Source organism: Thermobia domestica, chromosome 7 (assembly GCF_964235325.1).
Source record: "Thermobia domestica chromosome 7, izTheDome1.hap1.1, whole genome shotgun sequence".
In the NCBI taxonomy this organism is placed as follows: domain Eukaryota; kingdom Metazoa; phylum Arthropoda; class Insecta; order Zygentoma; family Lepismatidae; genus Thermobia; species Thermobia domestica.
Window position 1 is genome coordinate 52,097,115 of NC_137460.1, and position 23,619 is coordinate 52,120,733.

The 23,619-nt window shown below is 35.8% G+C and overlaps 1 protein-coding gene across 7 annotated transcripts in view; it reads left to right on the top strand.

Moving 5' to 3' along the window:
- Window positions 1-11,191, top strand: part of LOC145690091 (large proline-rich protein BAG6) — a 122,520-nt gene extending 111,329 nt beyond the window's left edge. For all 7 annotated transcript variants that reach the window (XM_081764640.1, XM_081764646.1, XM_081764642.1 and 4 more), the window contains 4 exons: window positions 1,226-1,423; window positions 4,466-4,648; window positions 5,674-5,830; window positions 9,790-11,191. In XM_081764640.1, coding sequence (XP_081620766.1) covers window positions 1,226-1,423; window positions 4,466-4,648; window positions 5,674-5,830; window positions 9,790-9,992 — 741 coding nt within the window. In that variant the 3' untranslated portion in view covers window positions 9,993-11,191. The remainder of the gene's footprint in view (window positions 1-1,225; window positions 1,424-4,465; window positions 4,649-5,673; window positions 5,831-9,789) is intronic.
- Window positions 11,192-23,619: the final 12,428 nt, after the last annotated feature.

The window sequence follows — 23,619 nt, forward strand, 5'->3', positions numbered from 1 at the left end:
CCTTTGCAATTGACAATTAACAATTAAAAGTTTCAATTGCCTGGTGACCAATTAACAATTAACAATTGACGAAAATTTAATTGCAAATTTTATGATTGAATTCAATTGAAATTGAAATTAATTGTCAATTACAAATTGAAATCAATTGCAATTGAAATCAATTGCAATTGATTTTCAGAGCAATTACTTTCAATTGATTGATCAATTGCAATTGATTTCAATTGATTTTGCCCAACACTGGTTAAGACACACAAGTTAAAAATTTAGGGATAATTTCTCTATTGATGGAGGGGGATTTTCCTTTTGGTAGGGGCATGGATCAAACATAATTGAAAGATTGGTTGTCTTCCGTTAGGCAACCAGGAACTTCGAAAGGAAGAGATGCCAATCTCTCTTGATTACCACACAAATGAACTTGGCTAGAGGTCTATTCCCTATCGGTTTGCGTCAACGCAACGCAAGATATTTGTTTTACTTTGCGATAGTCGTCATAGCAGCAATAATTATTTGTTGCTTTTTTTACGTTGCATTGCGATGCGCAACTGCATGCTTCGCAGCGTTGCTATAAAACTAGGAAGGGAGTCATTTAAGTCACTTAAACATTGCTCGTGGTTATATTGCTAAAATGTATTATTATTATTATTATTATTATTATTATTATTATTATTATTATTATTATTATTATTATTATTATTATTATTATTATTATTATTATTATTATTATAACAACTCTCACTACGTCTTCGAAATTAATTACACTTGATATGTTACCGCCAAAACAAACTCGCACCTCCTGCTTTCATTTACTGTAAGCTGTTATTTTTTACTTGACTGAAAAACATAGGACCACTAGTATACAATAACATACTAATGACTGTATAGTAAGAAAATCCTGTTAAAAAAAAAAGTTTTCTTTTGAAATACATATATCATACAATATTTGCTTTTATCGAAATATTTTTCGCCTTTGATTTAAAAAATTGACAATGAAAATTTAAACTAATGTTTTTCTAGTAAGTATCTAAAGAGAATTCCTTAGATTACTTCCTTTATTATCTGGCACTAGTGCACACTCGACACTATCTGGCAAGTACGCACTGTTTGTACAGTTTTTAACATAGCACCGAGAACATCTAGCGATTCACCATTATTAAAGTCAGTAGATCCATACTAACCATGTAATAAATATTTTACTCTAAATAAATTCATTGACTTTTATTTTCAGCGTCAATTAACAAGTGGTGTTCATCAAAGTGTCCAACAGTGGACAATGACCTGTTCACTTACTCAGCTAAGAAATTACATTTCAAATCTAAACGTGGATGAAGCAGAGATTCAGCCGTATCTAGTCTACCGTATCCCTAGCAGTCAGCAAGTAGCTGAACAGGCGTCTGCATCCCAACAGCCAGCAGTTTCACCAGAGGTAAGTTTTTAGTGAATTCTCACACAGTTCTTTATAATGGTTTTCAGCATATAATCGAAAGGTGTATAATATATGTTATTCATTTAGAAATGACATGTGGTGGTTACCGTATTATTGTCGTTGTTTTTAATGCCCATTAGAATGTTTGTTTTATTGCCAAAACTAGATTGAGCTTTAACGGTGCTGAATACTTTCGCTGTCATTGAGTTTTAGCCCATTAATTATATGGAGAAGAACTAAAATTTTAATGGCTTGATTTTACCGATTTCTCCTTCAAATCGGTTAAGTGTCCTTTATTTCCTGTTGTTTAAAGTTTGTGATATTAATATTGAACTAGCTGAACTTGCGCTCTCCACACAGTGCATTATTCACATATGAGCATGGATCTCCTTGCTCATTCCTCACATCTGTACATATCCCTTTGCAGGCACAAGTGAAAGACGTCTTGACAAACATCGTCAAGGGGTAACATAAAGGGGAGATTTTTTCGATTATTTTTTCAATATCTCTCACCGTTTGCAAAACTTTGAGCCTACTTCCGGTTTGAGTTTCTAATTCATGTATGATCAGTGTTTTCTTTCTTCTATGCAGCCGGCCGGCAAAATCTGTTATAAGTATATTATTTAAAATAAATATTTCTTGTTGGAAACAGACTTTATGATGATGATAATAGTTAAATTTACTAAGTTGACCTTCTATTTGAATACTACATTCATAAGTCATGTTTAGGTCGCATTAGTTTGTCACATGGACAGTGCTAAAGCAAATTGTCAAATAAATCCCAGCATAAATTGGTTGATTGTTGTTAAATACAAGAACTCAATTCTCGAACACCTGTTCCATTTAGTTAGTTATCACAGTTCTGATATGAAAGTTGGTCTTGTCTTGGTCACAAAAAAGTTTCTTATCATTAAAGGTGGAAACAGTTTTCTTTTTTAAAAAAAAATAACGTAGAAGGAAAATCAAGAAATACAGATAAAAGAGCTAGTTGCTCTGGAATTGCAAACTGATACATTGAGATTGAAGTTCGATATTAAATTCTGCAAAAAGGGTTACCATCTTTCAGGTGTGTTTGTTTTATCTTTCACTAACATAATAGATTATTATTTAAAGAAAAAACAAACACAACGAGATTGTATTTGTAGTATTTAACTTTCTAAGTGCGAGTGTACTTTCCCTCCCGTTCGTTATTCATGCTGCAGTAGCGTACTTAAAATCGTGACCTTTAAGATTTATTCTTTTTGGAGAATCGTGACCTTGTAAGATTTATCCTTTCTGGAAAAAGGGGAGGCGGCAAATTATGCCATTGTACGGGGCGGTAAATTCCTAGGACCGGCTCAGATGGTATGTACATACAAGACATGAATATAGGATGACATAATTTGAAGCAATGCAAGGTGTTTCAAAATGAATATTGGGGTTTTGAAACTTTGTAGTATCCATTACAATTAACTTATGAATAATGTCAAATGAAAGAGCAACTCAAAAGCAGTTTTGTACGCACGCATGCACATGCACTGTTTCCTCTGTCTGCGGTTAGAAAGAGCTAGTAGCAAAGATGTGGGGACTAGAGAGCAGAAAGCTTTTTGTGTTTTAATTTTGCAAAGACTGAAGCTATAGTTACAGTGAAACCGTCTGTGTAAAGAATTTTAAGGACACACTTACAACTACGTCCTTATCGTTTGCAGTTGCTACAAGATCTAAAGCCTGTAGACTACGGCTTACGTGCCAATTTTGCGAATGAAATATTGCTGCATGATGAAGATTTTCTGGATCGTGTCGTCTTCAATGATAAATCGACATTTCACCTAAGCACTTAACTGAACACTGATAATGTTCGCATCTGGGAGTCAGTAAATACTCTCGAAGTGGTACAGTTGCAACGAGACCCCTAAATTCAATGTGTTTTGTGCTATATGGCGGAAGATTTATAGGCCTTTCTCGCCTATTGACTTGATGTGTGCCGTGTGACGAATGGTGCTCACATTGAACACTTGTAACAAAAACTGAATGAGTTGCTCTTTTACTTCATATATTGTTTTCAAGTGAGGAGTTCGATGTAATAAGAGAGTAAGCGAGTTTACACCCTTTTTTCATCAAACGCATAAATGGCTTTTACCATGCTTGTTTAGCCTCCTGTCAAAATTGCAAATCAATTATCGGAATTAAATGCTGCATATTACATTGTTTTATGTAAGAAAAAACACTACTTAAATTTTCAACATCGTTTTTCTCCAAATGTATTTTTAAGACACACCCTTATTGCATCAAACTCCTCAATTGTATGTTAAGTGTAATAAGTACTACAAAGCCTTAAATTCCCCGATATTCATTTTGAAATACCCTGTATTTCTCAGCAACACTATTGGAACTAAGATGTAAAAACGAGAGAAAAAAATGTTAATGGAATTATTGTTTACAACAGCGAGACTATAACTACTATAACAACACGAGTTACTAGTGAAAGAAAATGTAATCAAATGTACAATAATCACACAATTTTGCTCGTATAGGTACAAAGAAACAAAGGATTTGAAAGTTACGAGGGCTTCGACTCAAGTTCTGTTGATTATTTCACTTATTTTCAACATAAATCAATAAGTAATAGTTACCAGGAAAAAAAAAAACATATTTGAAAATAAAACATGAAAAAGAACGGTTTTTTAATTGAAAAAACTCCACAGATTTTTTTTTACAACACTATACATAATGCAAATTCATTTCGAGAAATCCAAGAATTTAACTAGACTTGAGTAAGAATTGTGGAACCATGTAATTAAAAAGTTCATTTAAAAAAATCATGTAAATCAAATAATATCGTTAACATAAAATTGGATTTTAAAACGTTGTGGGTGTTGATAGAATTAAATTTGAAAACTTTCAGGTCATACGCATTTTAAATTTTTAATTTCAACAAACAAACAAACAAAAAAAAAAGTTTACTTTTAATTAATCAATAAATATGTTTGCTGTGTATATTAAGTAAAATTATATTTTATGGGGAGAAAGTATATTAGCTATAATTATTCCATTTGCTTACAGCCAATGGAAACTGATTTAAGTCCCTCTGAAGCCCCTTCGGCAGTAGAAAATCACGTAGATGCCAGTTTTCCGGCGCCAAAGAAGGATGAAGCAGAAGAAGGTGCCACTGCATTAGCAATGGAGACAGACAACCTTCCAGACGTTCTCCTAGGCTCTGAGGGTTGGCATAATGCACTACCACCTGTAAGTATTTTTTTCCTCTAACTGCTTAGGGAAACTTACATCAGTACATATAACCAAAGTTTTATCTACAACTAGTTTAAAATGGGGTGACTTAATGGTAGAGCTCTCACCCCTGGTGTGGAGTCCTTGGTTCGAACTCGGGATTCTCCCATTACTTCCTACTTTCTTCTTTCCACTATTCCTTTTCATCATCACTGTCTTCCATAGCTTCGGAGCATAATCATGGGACGTTAATAAAAAAATGTAATATTTTAAGGTCAAAAGCCAGATAAAGATCAAGACGATAAGTTAGGTTAGACAGAAGTAAGTAAATTCCCTTCCGTGATGTTCTCAGGTTGAACAAAATCAAACCAAGGAAATATTCTTTTTAATATTTTTATTTTAGTTATTTAGTTATTAAAATTATTCCAGAAGACACTAAAAGCTTCAAGTTTACAATGAAAACAAGAAATGAAAAATATATCAAACATCTTGTTCTACGACTTTCATTGTATTACATGGAGAAATTTGTTAATGTTTTGTCGATATTCTGTTAGTTTTACTATTATTGCTGTTACACGTTTCTTATTAAAAATCTGTTATGTTTTCGTGGTACATGCCTCGTTGTAAAATGGCCAATATACTATGTTATTTATGTATTTTATTTAGTTAGTTTTTATTTATTTATTTATTTAAAACTTTATACCTATATTGAAAGCAATTTGCATTAATTACACAAATAAACTTTTTCAGTAGATAATGAGTACAATTTTTTACTTTTAGTATCCGATTCAATTAATTATCATTTCAGTAAAGTCCATGTCTTTTTCAGTAATTCATAGCCTAGTAAACCGCACTCATCAAAAGGATCTGCTACATGTTGCACTATCCTAGAGAAGTTAATTTTTTTGACTATCAATGATATAATAATAATAATCACAGAATTAAATACTAAGGGTAAGAAATTCTAGTTAGTGTTTATCTAGAGCATCCATAAATATTATTTATTAGTAGATCTTCAGTAACTATCTTCCTTCTTTCCTCAGGATTGGGTTCCTATCATAGCTCGTGATGGTCAACGGCAGAGAAGACAAGGGGTTCAGCCGCCGTTTAGTGATGCTTATTTAGCGGGAATGCCACCCAAGAGACGCAAAGTAGTGACCTCGAACAAACCACAAGGAACTGTTAGTCAAGTAATATCAGGTAAATATAGTGTAATGAAGAAGTCTTGTAATTTATCCTAAAATATTTTGTATACATAATCTCGGAGAAGGAAATCGTCCGTTTTTCTGTAGCCAGAAACGTACTGAAAACCTAATTTAATATATAAAAAGTTTGAAGTGAAATCAAATAAGAGAAGTGGAACAACTTTACATTTGAACATATAATTGGAAGATTAACATCATAAGTAGGGTTCCTTAATTCTGTATTTCTTTTCTGCCTGTCTTACTAATTATTTAAACAATTACTAATCCTTCTTTACCTTGCTATCATTCAGAGCCATACATTTCTTCTGTCGTTTTATCCGGTTGGCAGTTCTGTAGAATTTCAGGTTGAATCTGAAGCCGTGACTTTCCTTACTAATCAACGTGTCTATAGTCCGAGAAGTGCCTACTTTCAAAAATAATTGAATGGGGAAATGGAAATATGTCAAAGGTAGATAACGTCTTGTCTTTGTAATTGGTCTGCTTTTTTTTCGTAATTTTATTATATATTAATACAAAGGCTGTTCCGTGTATTTGTGGCCAAATTGTACTTACCAAACAGTTGCGAAAATCCATAGTGCCAGGTGCGGCAATGTTTGATGTATATCTTTTGGTACTGAACGATGGATTGAGTTGATTTTAACATCCTGTTCAGCAGCGAGGCTATATGAGACGTGAGCTCCTCCGTGGCTAAGCGGTTAGCGTACGCGCCTTTGGCGTGGGAGACCCGGGTTCGATTCCCGGCGGGAGCTCATGTGGCTCAGATTCCACGTTAATCAGTAGGTCCACGTCTCATATAGCCTCGCTGCTGAACGGGACGTTAAACTCAAAATCAACTCAGCTATATGAGACGTGCACCTACTAATTAACGTGGAATGCAAACCATACGAGTTCCCGCCAAGAATTTAACCCGAGCCTCACTAATCGCTTAGCCACAAAGGAGCTCGTTCTGAACGATGATTTACTACTTAGTTTTCATTACAGAAGGGCCCTCCCTGCTAACTTCTTTAAGCCTTAACTTCTTAAGCATTTTAAACCTTAAACATTAGCTGCTTTTTTCTTTAGTTATATCATAAGACTCTTTCGACATTTTCTTCATTTAGAGCAGCGTTTCCCAACCATTTTCAACTTGCGGCACACTCTGGGTGTAACTTGAATTCTCGCGGCATACTCATAGATTTTATTATATTTAAATATAAAATACCATGGTATCTTTTTTTTTATGATTACTGATCTCCTCACAGACAAGAAAGCTCGATCACTGGTTTTCCGCCATGCTAAATCATTATGCTTATTTTTCATTCTAATTTAAAAATAGAAAACAATTCAATAAAATATTGGACTTAGGTTTTTAAAAATACGCTTTATTTTTCGAAAACTGCATCCAAACTTTCACTAACAAGGAAGATTACTAAACAACTAACGAACAAACAAATATCTTTTACTTTTAAAACACAAATATAGGTAATTCGTATGCATGTTTGATTTGTCGAAAGGATTAAGTATTTTAAAAGTTGAAGTTACGAAATAGTCTGAAACAATAAAGAAGCAATAATGGTCATAACATCATAACAATGATAAATACCTTTTTCAATATTAAAAATGTACAGAAAAGTAACGCGATATGAAACTTAACATTGTAGATTCATATTAGAGGTTCATAGTAATGTCAAATACAAATATACATTTTCCCTATGTCCTTCAATTTAATTGCTATAGAATTAATAATTTTGTTTCGCTTTACTCGCGGCACACCAGCGGCCCATTCACGGCACACCAGTGTGCCGCGGCACACCGGTTGGGAAACGCTGATTTAGAGAAAGAATAAAAATAATTATTAATGACAGAGAGGTCTGAAAAGGAGGAAAACGTTAACTTCTCTGTCTGACCTTTTGCTATTTGTAATAGTGTCTGCAATTATACTATTCTCTTAAATCATCTCATATGTACTCCAGATCTTTTTTTCTCATTCATAACTTATTTGCTCCTTTTATCGTTTTCAACCAACAACATTTTCTAATATTGTGGGTTGCATAGAAATAGGTTACTTCACATATCCGGGTGGTAATGCGGAAGTGTTCGCGCTCGTACAAGTCGTCAATGATATTCTAGAAAACATTTGCCGCTGATTATAGGACAGGGTGTTTCAAAATGAATATTGGGGTTATAAGGTTTTGTAGTATGTATTACATTTAATGTACAGATATAAATATTACATCATACGAAAGAGAAATTCAAAGTCTTTGCTACAAGTGTTTAATGTGATCACCATTCGTTACATGGCACAAAACACATTCAGTTTAGGGGAGTCTTGCTGCAACTGTACCATCTCATTGGGATTTGCTGACCTCCAGATGGGAACATAATCATCGCCACTTAAGTGAAATGTCAATTCATGACTGAAGACGACACTATCCAGAAAAACTTCATCATCATGCAGAAATATTTCATTTGCAAAGTTGGCACGTAAAGCGCAGTGTGTTGGCTATAGAGCTTGTATCAACTTTAAACAATAAAGACGTAATTGTAAGCGTCTCCTTAAAATTTTCCACACAGACGGTTGCATTGTAATTATAGATTCAGTCATTGCAAAATGTAAAACTCAAAAAGCTTTCTGCTCACTAGTCACCATCTTTGCTACTAGCGTTTTCTAACGGCAGACAGAGGAAACAATGCATACTCATGCGTGCGTACAAAACTGTTTGAGTTGCTCTTTCATTTGATATATTATTTATAATTGTAAGTTAATTGTAATAAATACTATAAAGCCTTAAAACCCCGATCTTGATTTTGACACACCCTGTATTGTGTAAGTTCATAGTATGATCATAAGTTCTGTCAGTACTTAGAACGAATATAACAATGAAATTAAACCACACTAACCCAGTAATGTACATATATTCTGAAAGTACAGAAAATGTGTGTAGAAGGAACATACCCTTATTCCAAATGAGCGCCTAGTGCGGCAGCACAGCGGCGAAGACTTGGAGGATTCTTCAATAGTTGCACGAATTTGTTTGAAATCTGATTGACAGATTTCTTTAACATCTTGATATTGCGGCGCTGTGTGCCGCAGAGAATAATCAAACAGATTGAGATCGGAATGTCCACTAGGTCAGTCAGGAACTACGATAAGCTGTGGAACATTGCTTACGAACCACTCCTACGTGCTTTTTGTTTTGAATGCAGGAGCGCCATCGAGCTGAAGTTTCCCCTGAAACAGTTTTAAATAGGTAGTATAACATTTAACAGCATCGTCTGGTAGACAGTCGTAGATGCCTTGACTCCATCTTTAGAAGTGTATCTTTGCTATTCCATGCTAGGAAATAACTGGTGCAGGATGATGTCCGCACTGCACATATTTAACCGAAACCATATTTCTTTCATATTTTTTTTTCTCTCTGAAGAGGATATCACGGTACTTATGCTTTCCATACTTACTGAACAAAGCCAGGAATCGAATGTGGCGTATCTCCTTTAATTTGTTAATCAACAGATGACATGAATGTGTGTGCATACTTCTTCCGCAAGAGATTGCGTCGAATCCTTGAACAAACGACATTCGCAACTTACATTATGCGTACACATCTTGGACAGTCTTATCTGACGATCAAGACTCGTTTATTGCATCGTACTATTGTTTGAAATGATCTCTTTCTCTGACTCTTCGCACCGAAATAGTGCTAAATCAGTAATAAGATCTGCATATACAATCAACTCTATCTTGCACTTTCGCCAGGTAGCGGCTCATTGCATGCCAATTATAACTGGATTCGTGAAGTTGCTGGATTTCCTCGCTGACAGAATTTATGGCTGTACGGTGCAATAGAAGGTATTGATGTTCCGAAATGTAATGATTGACTGTTGATTAGTGAGCTGAACTTGAAAGGTATGACAAATAAAATCACGTAAGACCTATGCTATATATTATTGTAATTAAGAATATTTTATTTTCAGAAACAGTGCGACGTGCAGTGGATGCTGCCGGAGTAGAAGTAGTTCCTGGAATTGATCAGATCAGTCAACAGGCTGGCAATGATCCTGAAATTCAGGAAGCTTATCGCGAACAAGTCCGTTCTACAGTGCAAGAACACCTGAAAAACAATCCTGATTACATACCAGAGAGATTCCCAAACACGGAAATGTATTTCAAAAAGTAGAAGATTTGTGATAATATGTACACTGCAAAACACGAACTCTTTTTTTGAAGGAGTACAACCAAAAATAATGAATAATGCGTTAAAATTTTATGTTCGTTAGAAATTTGCGTTTGTTTATTTTTCTTGTATATTTGCATTTAAGATTTAAAAGAAAAGTACCAATATAAGTGAAAGAAAGAGATTTCTCTTTTATGTGTCTGCAAAAAAAAAAAAAAAAAAAAAAAAAAAAAACAAATGTGTACATAGTTTGATGCAAGTTCAAAATAAAATTGCTGTCTTAGTGCATCTGTAATGACTATATAAATTTCTCTCTCTTCAGTTTAAAGTTCAAACTGTGAGGACTTGGCAAATTTCTTTTTGTTTTGCATGATTGGCTTAAGCCCTTTGAGGCTTCGTGCCAGGGAGTTTAGTTTAATTCATGGTTCGAGTTTTTTAACCTCTCTTTTGTTATCCACATCTTGCATTTTGCAAAGACGAAGTGATAGTCTGACTGATTTTACGTTACACATGTGTGGCTTTTCAAATACAGAATAATTTGGAATGTGATATGATTAGTGTTTTCCATTTTTCCTCCATTTCTTTGCGGGGAAGAATCCTTTTGTTGAAAATTCAAGATTTTGAGATTACTGGACAAACATGAAATTAGAAAATTTGTGACGTGATAATGAAGAATTTTAAGAATGCAAGAGTAACACACATACACACATACTTTTGTTAATATTTAAGTAAACCGGTGTTTATTGGCAGTTGTGGTATGGTTCGAAAGAGCTACATGCAAAGTATATATGTGATGATTGCGTGAGTACATGAATGAAAGATGTCATGAATGTCCGTGTGCTTGTTTGTAAGGGTAGTGTATGGATGTGTACGTCTGTTTATATATGCAGAATATATATACATTTTGGAATAATAATATGTATCAGAATATTCTGAGATGTTATTAAAAGAGCGTCTACGGTGCAGTCATTCATCCAAGGAAAGCAAGAAGCTACAAGAAATAATTTTTAAAAAGGTTAAAATACACCAAAAGAAACCAGTTTCCGTATTTGTAATTTATTTAGTAATGTTCCTGTATTTTGTTGTGCAAGCTTAAAATAATTACCATTAGTCTAAACAAAATGTCATGTAAATCCATTTTGTATTTTTAGTGGAAATTGAATAACTGTGTATAGAAGCGTAATAAAGAAATAAATCCTATATTTATACAGTTTAATTTTCTCTTGCAAAGAAATTCCCAATATTACTTCATCCTCCCTCCCTCCCCCCCAAAAAAGAAATTATACGACAGTCAATGTAATTTTGGAGTATTAATTGACAAGAAGTATTTCGAGATAATTGGAATGGTTAGGCTAATAAAAGCTAGAATATTGCTGATTGTATAATATTACGAGGATCAGTCAAAAATAAGTTCCTAATGGCCAGTGAATTAAAGTACCATATAAGAACTGCTTTTCCCAATCGCCAAATTTGTTTAAACATTCGTCAGCATTGCACGAATTTCTCGTATCTTGTTCGAAGAATCCTGTGTGATAACCATTCTCGAATTGTATTTTGGACTTTTCTCGAATTGTGTTTTGGACTTTTTCACGGGAGTGATATCGCCGCTTTGTTAATTCTTCCATTGGCGCAAGATCATGACTCCTCAATAATCATGGAACCGGCAGTTATCCTCGATAACCGTACGCTCATTCTCGAACAGTTCTGTACCTTTGGTAATCGTCTGACATGCAACTGCTTTTATCATGTTACACTACTTTCAATTGGAAATAAATGTTAGTGAGACTAAATTTTCGTGCCTACAGGAAACTATCCATTGCGCTCACCCTCATTGGACGTCACTTGCAATTGACGCGACACTTTCGCAGCTGGTAGCGGCCGCTCTACAACTGCTGTGATTTCGAATAGGTAGTGAAACCATTGTACCTAGCACTTACATCACATTATCAATTTCAGGCAAGAAATTATACGGTCAAGTGTGCAACTAGATTTTTGACTGATCCACGTAGAATAAATTGTAGGTGCGTATAAAATAATCAGAGTGAGATTAAGCCGAAACGTAACTTTATTTAGAGAATACTGTAGTTTATATATAGCCTCATACTGGTCTTTGCACTATTGAGGATGTAACAGTGGACCGTACAGATGTTCTCGACAATTATTTTTGATCAAGCGAGTCCGCTTATTTCCTGCCGGTTACGGAAATTATTCAGAGTAGATACTAAGGATTGTATTTACGAATCTCTAAGTTCCTCCCCTAGGTGTTATCCAACCAGGGTACACCCAGGAGTTCCCCCAGAAACAGTATTAATAATGCACGGGCATCATTCCCCTACTTTGCAAGCACCTAGAGGATTTCCGAACTGAGATGTGGCAATGCTGTTTTGACATATAAACTGCGGTGGTCAATGGAAATATGCAAAAATGGGAAGAGGTATTGAGATGTTTTTTGCTATCGATTCAGCTTCCCAAGAATAGGTTCCATCTCCTCCGTTAAGCCTCTTTTCAAACCGTAAGTGGTTCAAATCAACAATATTCGGTTTCAACATTTATCGACATAGAAAAAAAAAAAAAAAAAAAAAAAAAGTTAAGTAGCGACTAGGCGTAACAGCTTCTTGACATTGATTCAGCGTCCGTACTACTACAATTTGCGTATTGAATTCTCATAGAATTCTACTGTAGTTTCACACTGTGTAATGAAACTCACTTGATTGTAATTATGTTTTAGATATCTTACCGGAGAGGAAATAGCTATATTATTTCCGATTTGACCTTGGTATAATTTTAAGCTTCTCGATTGACTAGTTGCACTATCTATGAGAGTGAAGATCGAGTAGGTGGGATACATTTCTATAAATAGTTACCCCTTCTGTACCGAAGTAATAACACAGAATTTACTTTCATGTGGAGCAGACGGGTACGCTTTAGGAAGGGAGAACTTTCAAGTAATTGTTTGCGTTAACTTAACTGTTAGACTTAGAAGCAAAATGTTTCTATTAATGATTAAGTGGTAGAATTTAAAACCCTAAATGGGAAAAATTAATGGTATTGTTTTATTTTTATATAAGATGTTTTAAAATTTTATCAATCTCAAACGAATAAGATAATTGAAGCAAAATTCCGATTAATAGTGGTTCACATATACAACTCGACTTGCTCTCCACACTTCTGACTTGCAACCTCTCCTTCTAATGCAATCTTTTCTCTGTGTGCCGATTCTCCTCCTCGACTGTGAGAATACTGTACTATCAGCAAGTACTGTATGTCCAAGACACGGCACTACATTCGGAGCAAATTAAGAAACAAAGTAACATTTAAAAAAAGACGTGCTACCCTGTTGTCGCATTGAGTTCCACTGAAGCGTCCTCTATGAATAGTGTTTCTGTAGAGGAGATAGATATAGCGTTCTCACCATGTGGCAATAGGGTAACACATCTTTCTCTAAATGTGAAATTGTTTCTGATTGTGCTCCGAGTAGTCAACTTACCAGTTGAAAGAATATTTTCAAATATATTGTTTTCTCTTTAAAAACTCGCACACGGCAAATAACTTCATCACGAGAATAGTTGAGCGAATCCAATTTTATTTTTTCTGTTCTTTACTTGTTACTCTGAAGTATATTATGCATTTATTCTGTAGGAGCTGGCTTTCATACAATATCGACTTATTGATATATCAGATAATTAACAAAAGTAATAATTAGTATCAGATATTTCATGATTTTTAGAGTTTTTAACTACACAATGATATTTGCTAGTATATCATTTTTAAAAGCAGAGAAGACGCTAGCTTGCTGTTCTATCAAAATAAACAATGAATCATATTTTGAATACTTTTTACTTTCCACATTTACGAAGGGAAATCAAAAAGTAAAGGGGCTTATCGAGAAAAGGTACATTTATTCTAATGATAGAAAACTGAAACACACATTATTTTTCTACATGATCTCCCTGCACTTCAACGCACTTTTCCCATCGTTCCATAAGTTTTTTTTTATTCCATTTGAAAAAAAAAAAAAGTTTTCGGTTGCACCCGTAATCAATTTTGCACCGCATCAATGACTAGCTGATGGTTGACGTTTAAATTTCTTAACTTCTGGTAATGATGGGTGTTTCCAAACCATGCTCGCAGCTTTACTTTCCGATTCGTGATGATGTACCCAAGTTTCATCCACTGTAACGATTTGCTTTAAAATTCCATCTCCCTTGCGACGATGACGGGCCAAATGTGTACAAGAGATGTTCAACCTTTGTGTCGTATGCTTCGCAATACACAGCTGTCACCATACTGCGCTTGCATTCGACGAATAATTTCCGCAAGTTTAACACCATCCGCAAAGAAAAAGCGAATCACTGCATCATTTCCTCCTTGGTGCAGATCAACGATGGAGCTGCCGTGTTTAAAGGTCTGCTACACTCCAACGACTAACGCGGGAATAAAAGTGACACGTTGTGACGTTGCATAGAAGTGTTGCAGACGACACAAGTTCAGCGCTGGATACTAGCAGTGTTACCAAATCCTAGTACTTTTTTTTGACTTCTTCTCGTATTATAATGTTTTTTATTGAAGCTTGACTGTTTGTGTCGTAACAGAACAGCTATTTAACTCAGTTAACAAATTTGCGTATTTCAAAGTATGTTATTTAGGTGAATTACGTCTACAATACAGAGAGGCTGTAAATAATCTCTCTAGAATAGAGAGAGACTGATCCGTTTACATCAGTACAAACTAAAGTTGTTGCTTGCCTAAAATATTCCATCCATTACCATTTAACCTCCGCTTATGGTGTTTAGGCTAAAGGGAATGGACAGTTAATGCAAATGAGATGATTTTTAAAGAATTGATGAAAGAAAATGTGGAAGGAAATGAGAGAAGCCTCTCAGATATGATGTCCACCACAAAGTCACTCGGTCTGAAATTGAACCAGAAACTTCTTACCAGAGGCGAACACTATTACTCAACTACCGTGTTCCCATACCATCGATCAGCCGTGTTCGATATGATGGCTACCAAAACGAACTATTACACAATATTAGTTTCCATTGCAGTAAATTTTGTTTCAGCTGTAGCCAATTAGGTGTATTACCCCATTCCTCTTTGCATTCTTTTGAAATGCCACTTAACTGTGCAAACTCGACGTGATGAAAGGCATCGTTTAACAAGTCTAAAAACAGTAATCCATGGAAATAGCAGCTAAACTTAAAATGCTAATATTCTCGAACACAATAGCATAGATACCAAGTGCAGCTGCCATGCATCGGTAGAAGCAGCTAGAAGCATTTTGGTCGTGTGACTTGAATCTTTGTCCTGATATAGTAGTTCCACACATGCGCGCCGACTACGTGGGTGTTCCAGGGCTCCGGCACCCGCACAAATAATCTTGTGAGTGCGGCGGATCCACAAGATTTTTAGTTTGGACCCTTGTTTGAACCCGTTTCTCTTGCGTTTACGTCAGCCGTGTTACCAACTGAACTAGGGCAGCCCCGACTTATCCTTATAGTACCCTATATTTTACTTTTTCACAACACAGCCTGTTATAACAGTGTTAATAAAAGATTTTAACTAATAATTAATCAATCAAATATCGAGACTTCCCTGTAAACGTATAGGTTAACACGTCCCACCATCGATGTGCACCCACATAAAGTTTGAAAAGTCAGCGTCGTTGGTTTCAGATGATGGGTATCGCATGATACAATGCTGGCATTTTTCTGGGTAAACTGAGAATAGGGCATGTTCTTGGTAATAAGGAGCACTGACTTTGCCATTGTTTTCGAACTTATAAATCTTGAGCTTCACTCTGTGCTAAAAGTCAGTAAAATCTACAAAAAAATCTTTTTGGAGACCTTCTTTGCATTGACGTCGAAAGTTACATTGTTTTTTCATGAACACTTCAGTAGAAGCCTACATAATCTGTCCACAATCATTTACTTAGACCAGTGGCGTATTTACGATTTTGTTTCGGGAGGGGCTTTGCTGACTTTCGGGGGGGGGGGGGCTTTGCCTGGAAATGTGAAAATTCTGCAAGATATTTAATTTAATTTACTATACTGAGTAAGATTTCGGGGGGGGGCTTAAGCCCGGAAGCCACCCCCCTAAATACGCCACTAACTTAGACCTATGCTTCGTTCATTGTCACATTGCGGGCTACTGCAGCGAGCATGGAGTGATAGGTTCGATTGTGCTTAAGGGAAGATGAGGCAATGATCAACATTAACTTTAACGATAAGTAATTACCATCCGTCATTTGCAGCAAACTACATTAAAATTGGACAAGTTTTAAAGATGTTATGACCGAATGAAGTCTATCCGTTCTAAAATAAAAAATACACCATTTGGCTGTTTTTCGGTTACCACATTGCTTGCATACCCAGACACTACCACAACGAATGGTTCATAAAATTTTCATCGTTTCTGTCATTGGAAAAAAAAATGAAATGAAATCTTTGAGTTTTACGTCCAACGGTTATGCCGGTTAGGCTAAAGGAGACGGTGATTATGAGAAATGAATGAAATGATGGAATGAAGAAAGTGGGAGGAAACGGGAGAACCCCGAAAAAACCCACGCACACGGTGTTTGTCCACCACAAAGTTCACTTGGCGGGGGCTGGGATCAAACCCGGGACCCCAAGCACCAGAGGTGAACGCTCTACCACTGAGCCACCGCGGCCCCCGTTTCTGTCATTGGCAAACTGTATTAACATTGGACAATTTTCGCAAGTGTTATGATCGTATGAAATCTATCTATTCTTATTTTAAAAAAGAAAAAATTTTGCATAATAAAGTTTAGAGAGATCTAAGCTATGCCCCATTAAGATGATCGCGCCTCATTTGGGTATTCACATCGAAACTTATTTAGAATACGTCACATAGACTTATCTCGAAAAAAAAAAAGTATCATGGAAGGTCAATAGTTTCATCATGTATAGAATCATGTTTCTTCTCGCAATATTATACTGCAGTGGCGTTGTTGTTAATTCTATACTACAAAGAGATCTCTTAAAAGTTATAGAGAAATTCAACTAACAAACTCAGAACTTTCTGAGAAAAGAAATTATGTCATTGCTTATCCAAGGACCTTGAAATAAGTCCAAAATTAAAGCATATTGTTCCTTATGTAGCTTTAGAAACATTAAAGTAACTTATTAAGTACTGTAGTAATTTTATAACATTTTTGTTTTCGTACTTTATGCATTACTTTGTTTGAAAGTTTAATAGTATATGTAACAGTACATCCACTTCAAAATTAGACGAATCTTACAGTAATAGGAAAATATATTTTTAAATAACAGTATGAACAAAAATCAAAATGTTCTTTATTAGAAATACGATTTTCCCAGCCCTAAAGTATTAAATTTTATGAGGGTCATAGACAAATTGAATAGGAGGGAGGGAAATAAAGTACCGGTAGCTATTTTCAACGAACTTAAAAAGTTCGTTACTGAATTCTCTACGTCTGTCTGTCTGTTATTTGTGATTTTTTCAATTTTGAACACTGCATTCGATAGAGCATCAAAAACTATCAGAGAAAGTGATTAAATTTTTCGCGTCACTCTTACCGTTCCCGAGATATTGGCTAAAAATGGCCGATTTCCAGAAATTTAAGGAGACATATATCGGGAACTGTAAGTCATACAGAGACAAGGGCGCCGATCCTGGGGGGACAGGGGGCTCGGGCCCCCCAAAGCTCATGTGGGCCCCCTATCGTATTTATGAATATACATTATTTGGCATAATTTGAGTGCAATTTGTCTTAAAATTTTCATATATATACCTTCTGCATCTGAATGGGCCCCCCAAATTTACAGATAAATCGGCGCCCTTGTACAGAGATCATATTGGTGTTGAACAATATCCAAAAGGATACTAAATATTTTGGTACCAAATAGTAACGGTGGCCACTGTCCAACTGGCCACTGGTTTGGTCAATGAACAGTTTGGTTAGTGGCCATCATATAATATCAGTATGAAAATTAACATTCTATTAGGGATTGATTAACACCAATATCATCTCTGTATGACTTACCATTCCCGTGATATTGGCCAAAAGATAGTTCCGATTTCGGGAGATTTAAGGAGCCAAACCTCGGGAACCGTAGTAAGTCACACAGAGATCATATTGGTGTTGATCAATATCTAAGAAGATGGTGAACATGGCGGACGATGGCGGACCTCGCCTTTTTTCGTCGTGAAGATGACAAATTCTTCCACTGAAGATAAGAAGTAAACAGAAGGTAGATTAAATACCCTTCATTTGTCATTTAAATTTGCATTAGATTGACAATGCAGATGACGTTAGATCAGTTGCAAATTCACGAGGGACGATGGGGGTGCTCTAAGCTTAATTTCGCGATACATAGACTCAGTATTCTCATACACAGGACTCGATAATTCCTAAGTGCCAGGTTGCCATGGCAACTGAAAATACGAGTCTGGTGCCAATATATAATTGTAGCCAAAAGGTACAGGATTATGTGCCAAATTGGATCTGTATATTCGCCTGGTTTTCGGAATTGGTGCCTAAGTCAGCGTCAATGCCGGGAAACAACATTTGGTACATGGAATGAACATGGTTTCTTTGTGGCTAGTAGGCATCTACACATGACACTGAAAATCAAGATGTTGGGGTCTATAGCATCAGAGAGGCTGCCGCCATGTTTCACGGTTGGGAAGAGAGACTGCGGATCAAACACTTTTTTGGGCGTAACCACACATTAACACAGTCCGTGGTTTGAAATGATGACATCCAAACATAGGGGCTATCACTTTTGTCTAGTTATCAGCGGTCCATGTTTCATGTTCGCGGAATCATTGCCGTCGTGCTAAAGCGTTATGGTCCCTTACAAGGTGATTCGTCCGGCCAACCCAACCTCGTATATCGATGTCATGTAACTCGCGATGGACCCTGATTGTTGACATAACCTGTGAAAAGTCCTCCGTCACTTGTACCACAGTAGCATGACGCGACGGTTCTCAGTGACAATCCACTTTAATGCTCAGCGGGTCATGTCACTGAGAGTTTCTTCCGGCCACTATTTCTCTCCGTTGATGTGGTTTTGCCTTAAGTTTTGTAGGCCACCATCACCTTGGACACTCCCTTGTGACGCACATAACAAATTTTGCCACTTTCCCACGTTCACATCCCATTATCAAGCGTTAAAATTTGCCCCCTTTGGAAATCAAAAAGGTTGCCTACCTTACGTTATCGCACTCTGCTCAGTTCACTACACAATTTCGTTTTACTGCTTGTAACGTACTTACAGTGTTTGCTCTAACACACCGCCACCAACAGGCAGACTCTGCAGTCATCGTATGACTGTTGGCAACCCAGACATCTGACGTATTTCGAATTTACGTAATCTATTATTCTGATAACAATATGCATAAAGAAAATAAAGCTTTGGAAAAATCCTTCTAGAAACTTGAGTTTAGAAGTTTTCACAATTATGTGAATGATCAATTTCCTTCTTATTGAAACTGTATTAACATCAACAAAAGTTTGTTCTTTTTTCATGAAACACTTTTGTTATGTAAATTTCGAGTAGAATGTCATATTTATAACCCAATTTTGTTAACTGACACGTTTGCTTGTGAAACATTGAAGAAATGCTCTCATTTATGGGCGCCCGAAGAGGGTTAGAGTCCTCCCTGGTTCACGAAAATGTATACGTAATATAGCAAACCACGTATATTAAATACCAGACGTAATATAGCAAGTATGGAGATGGGCTCCCGGTAAAAAAAAAAAAAAAAAATCTTCGGGCACCCATGCTCTTATCAACTACTATAATTTTAGAGGCCAGGAAATAATTTTTGTTCATAGTTGTACAGCAATACTTTTCTTAGTGTACACTAGGGTTGCCAACTCTGAAAAATTAAAAAAAAACGGCACGCCCAAAACTGCCTAGGTCTAAGTGTGAAGTACGGTATCTCTGTTCGGACCAGGAGAGGCAGGAGGGGGAAATTGCTCCCCTCCCCTTCGAAGAGTTTGAGGAATACGTATACTTTAATCGATTGTCTACCAGGGGCAGATCCAGGAGGGGCAATTGCCCCCCAGAAGATGAAACTTTCTTATTTTATATATAAATAAAACCCATCCCAGAGTTTGGAGCTCTTAAAAGTAGCTCTAAGTAGCAGTATTACAGCCCCCCGGAAGTCCGTCCTGTATCCGCCCCTGTTGTCTACTAATATACTAATAGCAAACGTGAAAGTATTATGTCGGTGGTGCACTTGCCCCTCTTGAAGTGAAGTCTGAAATGACGCCCATGGTTCGGACCCATCCATGGGAAGGAAATGTACTATCGTGAACAAAAGTGCATTAGCACCTATATTCTGCATAGTACTTTGTACATTCACTGACAATCTTAGTAGATACATTGTGCTATAAATGAGAAATTGAAATCGGCATTGATCATTTTATTGTATTTATCAGTAACTGCCGCTTCTTTAAAATCATTGAAACAGATGAACAAAAGTATATTAATCTTTACATGACAATTTTAGACTTGGGAAACTAAATTTATTCTTTAAACTTATACTTCAATGACAGGAAATTCCTTTAAGAATTTCACTCTCAATAAAAGTATAAAATTCCTTCCAAGTCAATTTCAAATTTTCCCTGATACAGTCCCTATCATCTCTTTAAAATTGTCTAAACAGATGAACAAAATATGTTAATCTTTGATAGATAGTGAAAGGTAACAGTTTTAGATTTACAGAATAAAAGTTACTTTTTAAATCAGTATTTTGAACTAGATACATATTTGAAAAACGGGTCATAAAGAGGTTTGTAAGAAGTTTGACCGGCCACCAGCTTTAATCAAAATAACAGCATATATCCGGCCAGGCCGGTGAAAAACCGGAAAGTTGGTAACCCTAGTGTACACCCTATATCAAGCATTGTCTGATAATTTGATTTATTGCGAGTTCATATTATGTGTCCAGATCAATCATCATTTTCTCGCCTTTATAGAAATTGGTAGACATTTATAAATCATTAAGCCTCTTCGTGCATATGCATTTAAATACAACGAAATGGTATTTTTTAACTTAAAACTGTTATCATAATTAAAGACGTTCAATTTTTGGTATTCCATCCGTGTTTTATTTATTTCACCTTAGGTTTCAAACGCACTGAATGCATTCATCAGCAGAAAGAATTGAATGATGTTTGGAGTATTTTATTACAAGTATTATTATTATTATTATTATTATAAAAGAAAACAGCGAATAATAATAATAATAATAATAATAATAATAATAATAATAATAATAATAATAATAATAATAATAATATATTTTTAGTGCCATGAACAGCCAGATAGCAAAAATACAGCACTTAGTCAAAGAACTAAGGGTTATAACACACATCTCCCATTCCTCTTAATATTAACAATACATTTGTTTCGACGATAGGAGGTCATTGTCTATCTTATAATATGTACATAATTTTATGACTTGTATCTCGTCTGGACAAATATAATTACTTCATTATTCATTAAAATAGTCAATTTTCACGTGCCTGAAGTTGGCCCCCCCCCACCTCTCCCAAATTACACCAAACGTTGCACATCGTTAGTGCATCGTTAGTGCACGTTAGTGCATTTAGAACTAACGTTAGTGCTATCAGCGTTCACGAGATATTGAAAATTTTTGGTGGAGGGGCCAACTTCATATGAAGTTAGCCCCCCACCCATCTTTATGCAGACAGATTTTCACAAAACTTGGCGCATCGTTAGTGCATCGTTAGTGCACTTAAACGCACTAAGCACTAACGTTAGTGCTACCCTATTTTGGGATTTATTCAAGATTTTTGGTGGGGGGGCCAACTTCAGAAATATCAAATTCTATGCAAATTGACGTAGAAACATGCGGTTAACGGCAATCGTTAGTGCATCGTTAGTGCACTTAAACGCAATAAACAGCACCGTTAGTGCTACCATATTTTGGGATTTATTCAAGATTTTTGGTGGGGGGGCAACTTCAGAAATATCAAATTCTATGCAAATTGACGTAGAAACATGCGGTTAACGGCAATCGTTAGTGCATCGTTAGTGCACTTAAACGCACTAAGCACTAACGTTAGTGCTACCCTATTTTGGGATTTATTCAAGATTTTTGGTGGGCCAACTTCAGAAATATCAAATTCTATGCAAATTGACGTAGAAACATGCGGTTAACGGCAATCGTTAGTGCATCGTTAGTGCACTTAAACGCAATAAACAGCACCGTTAGTGCTATCATATTTTGGGATTTATTCAAGATTTTTGGTGGGGGGGCCAACTTCAGAAATATCAAATTCTATGCAAATTGACGTAGAAACATGCGGTTAACGGCAATCGTTAGTGCATCGTTAGTGCACTTAAACGCAATAAACAGCACCGTTAGTGCTACCATATTTTGGGATTTATTCAAGATTTTTGGTGGGGGGGCCAACTTCAGAAATATCAAATTCTATGCAAATTGATGTAGAAACATGCGGTTAACGGCAATCGTTAGTGCATCGTTAGTGCACTTAAATACACTAAACACTGACCTTAGTGCTACCATATTTTGGGATTTATTCAAGATTTTAGATGGGGGCCAACTTCAGAAATATCAAATTCTTTACAAATAGAGACAGAAACATGCAGTTAATGACAATCGTTATTGCATCGTTAGTGCACTTAAATGCACTATGGATTAACGTTAGCATTACCATATTTTGGGATTTATTCAAGATTTTCGGTGGGGTGGGCAACTTCAGAAATCAAATTCTATACAAATTGACGTAGAAACATGCGGTTAGTGCATCGTTAGTGCACTTAAAAACACTAAACACGGACGTTAGTGCTACCATATTTTGGGATTTGTTCAAGATTTTAGATGGGGGCCAACTTCAGAAATATCAAATTCTATACAAATAGAGGTAGAAACATGCAGTTAACGACAATCGCTATTGCATCGTTAGTGCATTTAACTGCACTAAGCATTAACGTTAGCATTACCATATTTTGGAATTTATTCAAGATTTTCGGTGGGGCTAACTTCAGAAATATTAAAGTCCATACAAACATTTAGTAATTTCTACAAGCACTAACGATCCATTAATGAATGGCATTAATTTTTTGTTAGTGCTTGAATTTGGGGCAAGTTCACCGTGCCCTCCAAAGATATTGTACTTGTAGCACTTACACTAATGAAGTACTAACGTTAGGGGTTGGTGCACTAAGAAACACTAACAATTGCACTAGAAGATATCATTAGTGCTTTTGAATTTGGCGGAAATTTGATACAATTAAAAATTCCCAATAAATTTATTATGAGTTTCGTGGCATGTAATTGGCTATAACTAAACTAGTATTGAAGCACTAACTAAACTCTAAGTGTTTTCTAGAAGCACTAACAATGCACTAACGAATTGCACTATTTTTCCGTTAGTGCTTAAAATGTGGGTGCGAAATTCACGCTGACTTACCCAAAGATTTTTTACTTGTAACACCTACACTAATGAAGCACTAACGTTAGGTGTTTGTGCTCTAAGAAGCACTTACGATGCACTAACAATTGCACTAACAGACGTAATTAGTGCTTTTGAATGTGATGGTAATTGTATACAATGAATAATTCCTCATGTTTCTTATGGGAGTTT